At 36.3% G+C, this 8186-nt stretch overlaps 1 protein-coding gene across 1 annotated transcript; it reads left to right on the top strand.

Annotated features, from left to right (window-relative positions):
- Positions 1-1297: 1297 nt before the first annotated feature.
- Positions 1298-7526, top strand: LOC494355 (putative N-acetylated-alpha-linked acidic dipeptidase). The gene is made up of 13 exons (XM_026835115.1): positions 1298-1566; positions 1776-2064; positions 2410-2536; positions 2828-3007; positions 3241-3403; positions 3714-3799; positions 4291-4493; positions 4802-5031; positions 5336-5426; positions 5718-5970; positions 6279-6360; positions 6761-6853; positions 7237-7526. Exons 1-13 carry the CDS (start codon positions 1370-1372, stop codon positions 7430-7432), a joined length of 2190 nt encoding a protein of 729 aa, XP_026690916.1. The 5' UTR covers positions 1298-1369; the 3' UTR covers positions 7433-7526.
- Positions 7527-8186: the final 660 nt, after the last annotated feature.

An 8186-nucleotide genomic window follows, 5' to 3' on the forward strand; every position in this document is an offset into this window, starting at 1 on the left:
ACGTCACATTATATTACGCTTTACTGACCTTCGCTGAGTAGAGTGAACGAAACATAAGTTACAAAAATCATACAGATATAAATATAGTTGGTTGGGGGAAGATGGGACACCTTTAATAGATAATATCCAAATAGCCTGATCGTGTTTTAAACAATTAACAATGGTCTGTGAAAGTCGTGAGGATACAGTTTTATAATTCTTTGAATGTTGTTTGTTTACTATTAAATGAGACGAGAAAATAGAATGAAAAGATGCCCCATCTCCCCCCACCCTACTATATATTTAATATGTGAATTTATTATTGGCGTACAATAGTTCATCAACTTTCTGGGGTAAGATGGGTCATATGTAGTATTGTGGGGTAAGATGGCTCATTTTAGGCACATCATATTTTGTAAAAAAGTTACCCCGAATATTTAAGTATGTACGCCAAGGATATTTACATAAATATATAACTGTAAACCCGCGACTATAAAAGATGGTATTCGACAGTTAAATACACGATTAGAAGATATGGGATTTATGTACATACAGTATCCCATCTTACCCCACAGTACTACATACAATATAGCCATGTTCCAACATGTCACCCCTACGGTAATACCAGTGTTTTCTCATCCTATTGTCGTTTTTTATCGTGTGAAGCGAAGTTTTATTTGTTTGCCGTAACGATAAAGACTATATATTGTACGTTTCATTCTATATGAGGTATTTTGTTTGTGCATTGGCTGTATTTAACTTGGCGCAGCTTGGCTCAGAATAATGCGTGAATGGTTAAGTACACACATTTAAAAGTTTACTGTCAAAAGGACAATGGAAAACTCGTCTGTATTCAAGCAAAGCACAAAGAAGGCCGTTATTGCATTTCCTTATTTGAGGTTAACGACCCGAATTATATGCAGCGCGCAAACTGGAAAATGCTCACTGCGCGTAGTATTACTATAGGCATATGCTGCGGTAATGTGCAACTTTGGATTAAAACCTAGATCCCATAGCGTGCCTCGCTGTAGGCCTCATATAGAATACAATTGCTAATTATATTAAGGTTATCGTAACTAATAGATTTTAGTAAGTATAGGTTTAATATATTTTTTATATACAGTATAGTCATATAGGCGCATTAAAAATTTATAGTAGGGTGGGGTAAAGTGGGAAATGTTTTTATTCCATTTCCTCGTCCCAATTGTTAACAAAAAAAGAAATATTTACATAATATAACAGCAGCCCTGCTACTCTAAAAAAAAACGTAGCGAATTGCTTAAAACACGATCAGGAAATATGGGATTTAGGTGCTAAGAGTATAATCCATCTTACCCCACGGTACTATATTTTTAGACAGCTTAAGTTGCAGGTACAGAGCAACGGTAATATGTCTAAGTCCCGGATTATTGTACTGACTGTAATAGTTTCCTTACTGGGCATTGGGCTTGGCGTTATTATCGGATATTTCGGACACCCGAACCAGAATCTGAACATTCCGGCTCCTGTTGTACCAACTGAAGACCCAACGATTAGTCAACTCCTAATGAATGAACTTAGTGCAGATAACATCAAAGAAAACTTAAGGTAAAGTAGGGTGGGGTAAGATGGGTGGGGCAAGATGGTACATGTTGTCATATGAAACAGTGGGGTCAGATGGGACATAATTTCGTTCTCTTTTCTTGCCCTATAAAGTAGTAAACAATAAATATTTGCAGAATTACCTGATTAAAATCAAAAAATGTATATATTGGGTTGTTTAAAACATAAAACTACAACATGTTTTTTTTCTATAGAACATTGACGCAATCACCCCATATTGCTGGTCGTGATCAAGACGACGTTGTACTGGTTGATTTGATTAAGCAACGTTGGTTAAATGATCTAGACTCCGTGGTCATACACCCATACAATGTCCTACTTTCTTACCCCAAGCAAAACGATTCAAACTACATTTCGATAAAGCTTGATAATGGGACAGAAATTGACGTTTCTCAACGCAAAGAACTTGTGATAGACGCAGAACAAAACAACCCGAATGTTGTGGATCCTTTTAATGCTTATTCAGCTGCTGGAGAACCAGAGGTGAGATCAATAAAATATTCGTAGCATTTAGTAGGGCAGGGGAATATGAGACACCTTTAGCACATAACATCCGAATATGCTAATCGCGTTTTAACCAATTACCAAAGGTCTATGGGATTTATAAAATGGGCCGAAAGAGTGTCTTCATGGTACTTTATCGTCCCATTTGGTATGAAACACATAACATTCAAAGAGTTACAAAACCATATTCTCACGACTTCTATAGACAGTTGCTAATTGTTTAAAATACGATTAGGATATTTGGGTTTTTGATACCAATGGTATCCCATCTTATCCCACAGTAGTATATGCTTTGTTGTAAAACTTTACGCCTGTTTTTTTAAGGGTGATCTGGTGTATGTAAACTATGCGAGAATCGAAGATTTCTTTCATTTGAATAGAACAAAAATGATAAGCACTGTTGGAAAGATCTGCATCTCAAGATACGGGGCCATATTTCGTGGAGATAAAGGTAAAATCTAAGCTACTATAGTAGGTTGGGGAAAGATGGGACACCTTTAGCACATAATATCTTAATATCCTGATCATGTTTTAAACAATTACTAACGATCAATGGGAATCATGGGCATATAGTTTTATAATTTCTTTAATGTTCTTTGTTTACTACTAAACGGGACGAAAAAGAGATAAAAGGTGTCCCGTCTTCTCCCACCCTACTATATATATATTATAGCATAAAAGGTTTCCCATCTTCCCCACCCTTCTTTATATCACAGCTACTTCAATTTATATTTCCTTACAGCCGTCCACGCTGAATTATACGGATGCATTGGACTTATTATTTATTCCGATCCCATCGACTACACCGTACCATGGTCAGGAGTTTATCCTGAAGATTGGTATTTACCATCTACTGGAGCACAAAGGGGAACTTTATGGACAGATAATGGCGACCCAAGGACACCGAACTATCCTTCTATACGTAAGTTTTAGTTCTTAAACAATTTTCTTTTTTATAACATTTTTTGATTTTTTAAAGTTGTTCGTCGAAAAATGATCTCTACATGGTGTTTACGTGCTCGACAAGAACAACGTTCAACCAAAAAATGATTTTTATATGGCCTTTACGTGCTCAACAACTCTATATTGTCAATAACAGTTAACATAGTATACATTTGATTTACTTTTACAGCAACTGCGTGGTTTCAACCTAACGATACGCTCACTTGCCAAAAATACCAGTTACCCCTATCGGGTACATTGACGCTGTGAAATATCTCGGAAAATTAGCCGGAGAGGAAGTTATCGATACTTGGAAGGGGGGAATGAATATTACTTATAGATATGGACCAGGGTTTTCCGCAGAGCATTCTAATAGGTAAGGGTTAATACTGTCATGTTTATGTCACAAAATCTGTATGTTTGTAATATAGGAATATAGTGCTGCGGTGGAAGATGGGATACCTTTAGTCAGTGTATAATGTCCCGTATTTTCTATTCGTGTTTTAAACAATTAACAACGCTCTTTTAGAGCTATGAGGCTAAGGTTTATAATTCTTTGAATGTTCTTTGTTTACAACCAAATGTGACAAAATAGAGAATAAAACTCTGTCCCATCTTACCCCAGCCTACTCCATGTTATAAAAGTCGATGTTGTTTTTAGACTATGATATGAAATGTACTTGCAGTAAAATAAAGATGTCAGTGAAGACAACAAATCAACCTGCTATAATTCATAATGTTATCGGATATATCAGAGGAAAAGTTGAACCAGGTACACATATTGTATGATCAGAATATCGTCACCAATAGAAAATATAATTACTTATAAAGTTACATACGCGGTAATCTGTATTCGAGTACAAGGTGTGTGAAACAGAACACCCGTGTTATAAGGACTGTCGTTTTGCGATCTGTGACATTACAAGTTTCTGGTACCTAAAATCTTAACAAATAGTTTTACACCTAAATTAACATATAGTAGGGTGGGGGAAGGTGGGACACCTTTAGTACATAATATCCAAATATCATAATAGTGTTTTAAACGATCAACAACAGGCTATATATGGGAGTCGCGAGGATACGGTTGTATAATTCTTAGAAGGTTCTTTGATTACTACCAAATGGGACAAGAAAATAGAATGAAAAGGTGTTCCATCTCTCCTCACCCTATTATAAATCAAAAAAATAATCCTAATTTTTGAGGGGGTTATTTTGCACCTAAATGTGTAAGTAACCAAAATAAACAGCAATCTTAATATTTAGACAGATACGTACTTTTCGGCAACCATCGAGACGCCTGGGTGTTTGGTGCTATAGACCCTACAAGCGGTACAGCTACCATGCTGGAACTTACACGTGCATTTGGGACAATGCTAAAACGTGGATGGCGGCCTAGAAGAACGCTAGTGTTCTGCAGTTGGGGCGCGGAAGAATATGGTTTAATTGGTTCTACAGAATGGGTGGAGGTAAACAGGAATGTAACTGAATTATCAGCCATACATTAAACAAAAAACAGTCAATAACAAAGTAAAATACGTCGTAACTCGTAAGCTGGCACGAGATGATTGAAACAGAACACTCGTGTTTAATCACTATAGTTTTCTGGCCACGCGATGATAAAACAAGTTACATTCATTCATTCAATTACAAATATATGTTGGCCTAAAATACGCCTGCAATGGTATATGCAACTTTTATTTTTAAACGCGAGCGTTTTATTCATTGTACATAAATTTTATAATGCATTTCAACATTTCCTTTTACTTCTCCCCAGGAATTGCAAAAAGAGCTGCAGGCAAGAGCCATCGCATATCTGAACGTTGATGCTGCCGTGCAAGGGAACTTCTCGTTAGCGGCAAACGGTGTCGCAAGTTTGAACCAAGTCGTATTTGATTCTACGAAACTTGTTTCGAATCCAAACCCCGCTGAAGTATCTGAAGGCCGAAGTACGGTGTATGATACTTGGAAGCACAGATCACCTTCCAGTAGTGAAGATGTACCTTCGTAAGTTTTGTTCATATTTTTTGTATCCAAGACAGAAAATCAAAACCAGAGCTTTCGGAAAAATATACTTTGGGGTAAGACGGGACGCTTTTAGAACATATTATCCAAAATAGGACAAAAAAACAGAATAAAAGGTGTCACATATTTCCCTACCCTACTACATGAAATAATCCGGTTACAAAGAAACCCAATTAACTAAAGTTAGGGTTTTGCAACAAACTGAACTATTAAAACGCCATTTTAATTAACATGTATTTCCCGCACCTAAAATGCTGGTCATAAGTTTATGTTATTTTATATTTAGAATCGGTGGTTTGGGATCGGGTAGCGACTACACAGCGTTTCTACAAGTTCTGGGAATCGCAAGCGTTGACCTAAGACACACATATGATAGGGTAACTACAACTTTTATTAGTGTTTTAAATAACAGCCACAACATAGGGAAAAATGCAAAACTTGTGCGAATCGTAATATTTTGGGTAAGATATAACATCGTTAGCACCTAAATCCGATATTTCCTAATCGTGGTTTAAACCATTAACGAATCTTTTTAAAGTCGTGGGGATATGGTTTTATAATGCTGGAAATAGTCTTTGTTTACTACCAAATAGGACGAAAGATGACCTATCTTACCCCACTTTATCCTATTTGTTACAAGATATATTAACTCTTTCCAATATTCACAGTCAATCGGTCTTGCGTCGTATCCAGTTTACCATTCAGTTTACGAAACTTTCTCGTTGGTGGAAAAGTTCGTTGACCCTGGCTTTCAATACCATGTATCTGTATCACGAGTTTGGGGCGAAATTGGTCGCAAACTCGCAGACTCTCCTGTACTGCCTTTGGATTGCCGTTTATATGCCCAAGATCTAGCAAAGAAAAGAGACGACTTGATAACATACTACGGATCTGATATGGAAAAAAATGGAGTCGATTTTGGTAAAAATATTGTTTACATTTTAACAGAAATTTCGAAAACACTACTGTGGGGTAAGATGGGATATAAACGTTCTTTGTTTACTGCTAAATCGGACGAGAAAAGAGAATGAAAACATGTCCAATCTTGCCCCAATCTACTAAATTTAGTAACTCGTAATGTGGCAGAAAGTGTATGAAACAAAACACCCGTGTTACAACGATTGTCGTTTTAATACCATGCGAGGTTAAATAAGTTACACCCAATTCGATTCTTTAAATACGTTATCATGTTCGACGTAATAATAGAGCTTATGACGTCATATATGCAGCTCAGCTCAACGAGTCAATCAGAATCTTCATCCAATCTGCGAATGAAATTCACCAAAGAATACAAAGTATCGACATATCAAAGTGAGTTAGAAATATGAACAAATATAATTTGAATAAATGTTTAGTGGGGTAAGACGGGACACCTTTAGCACATAATATCCAATATCCTGATTGTGTTTTAAACAATTAACAACGGTCTATGGGAGTTGTGAGGATACTGGTTTTATAACTCTTTATATTTTCTTTGTTTACTACCAAATGTGGCGAGAGAATAGAGTGAAAATGTGTCCCATGTTCCCCCAATCTACTATATAATTAACGTTATCCTCGCGTGGCAGGAAAACGACTGTCGTTATAACACGGGTGTTCTGTTTCACACACCTCGTGCCAGCTTACGGGTTACAACCTACGTAACTTTGGGCGTGCTTGTTTTATCTGTATGGCTGATAATTTATGCATTTACTCTTTCTGTTCGGTGCAGTGCATACGAGACTCGTGCGATTAATGATCAATTGATGTTATTGGAAAGATCTTTTATTGATCAGAATCCGCTACCAGGACGCGTTGCTTACAGGTATATTGGGGTGCTAAGGGATACGGGACACCTTTAGCACATATTATCCAATTACCCTGGTTGTGTTTTAAACAATAAACAACGATCTATGGGAGTCGTGAGGAAACGGTTTTATAATTCCTTAAATGTTCATTGTTTACTACGGTGAGGTGAGATGGAAAATTTCCATTCCCCTTTATAATCCAATTTGGTAGTAAACAAATACCGTTTTCAGAATTGTTTTAACCGTAAAAAAAAGCGTTGCAAATTGTTAAAAACGCAATCAGAAAATATGTTTTTTTAAAGTTTTTACGATATTCTATACTACAGTACTATGAACTGTTTTCGCTGAAACTGTTCTGTTTTCACTAAAAAAGTGAACTTTTTTCACTAAAAACTTACAGACATGTAGTATCTGCACCGTCCCAGCACAACAGTTACGGTTCTACAGCCTTTCCTGCAGTAGTTGACGCCATGTTTGATATTGATGCGGACCCCGATCCAGTTGGAAGATGGAACGAAGTTAAAAAACAATATTCGATTTTGGTTTTTCATATTCTGTCTGCTGCAGCGGCTTTAAAGCCAGCAGTACCGACATAAGGCATATACGCATGTGTTTTGTGTGTTGAGTTTGTAATTATTTTTTGTTTAATTTAGAGATCAAAGTAGTTACAATAAACGTCCAATTTGTTGTTGTAAAAATATTTCTAAAGTTTCTAAAAATTTGTTTCTAATCTTTAAAAATATTAATTGTTTTAAATGAAAACAAAATTATGTGTGGAAAAATGCAAGAACGAGAGTTAATATTCCATATAATCAAGACCAGTTGGAATTAAGTCTAAAAACATTCTACCGCATAGTGGCGCCGTTATTTTGCGCGCATAAGTTCCACGATGGCTAAAAACAAGACATAGCATAGCGCATAAACCAACAGTGCGACAAATTTCCCATATTTTCTGATTGTGTTTTGAACAATTACCATCGCTCTTTTATAATCGCGAGGATACAGTTATATAATTCTGTAAATATTCTTTGCTTACTACCGAATGAGATGAGAAAGTAGAATAAAAGCATGTCCCAACTTACCCCAACCTACTCTATAGAAAATGTTGAATACGTATGATAGAGAATTATGTTTAAACTGCAAACAACTAAATTCAAGTCGCACTGCTGCCTTTCCTGTCAATAGTTTCAATCTTTCACGTGAACTGTATACCAGTAACATCCGGCTTTCACGGGCATCGGCACTGCGCATAAGGTGTATAAATTGTGCAAGGTGGCATTAAATAAATAATACAACAAGGCGACATTAAAGTGGTGAATTTAAAAAGGGGTAAATTCATGAATTGTAACA

Source organism: Ciona intestinalis, chromosome 7, assembly GCF_000224145.3.
Source record: "Ciona intestinalis chromosome 7, KH, whole genome shotgun sequence".
Classification (NCBI taxonomy): domain Eukaryota; kingdom Metazoa; phylum Chordata; class Ascidiacea; order Phlebobranchia; family Cionidae; genus Ciona; species Ciona intestinalis.

What these genes read in the sequence shown, in the direction of transcription:
- LOC494355 (XM_026835115.1), top strand. Translation starts at nt 1,370, where the DNA reads ATGTCTAAGTCCCGGATTATTGTACTGACTGTAATAGTTTCCTTACTG. An exon ending in CAGCTGCTGGAGAACCAGAG is followed by an intron (nt 2,065 to 2,409) that starts GTGAGATCAATA and finishes TGTTTTTTTAAG; the next exon opens with GGTGATCTGGTGTATGTAAA. An exon ending in ACCGAACTATCCTTCTATAC is followed by an intron (nt 3,008 to 3,240) that starts GTAAGTTTTAGT and finishes TTTCAACCTAAC; the next exon opens with GATACGCTCACTTGCCAAAA.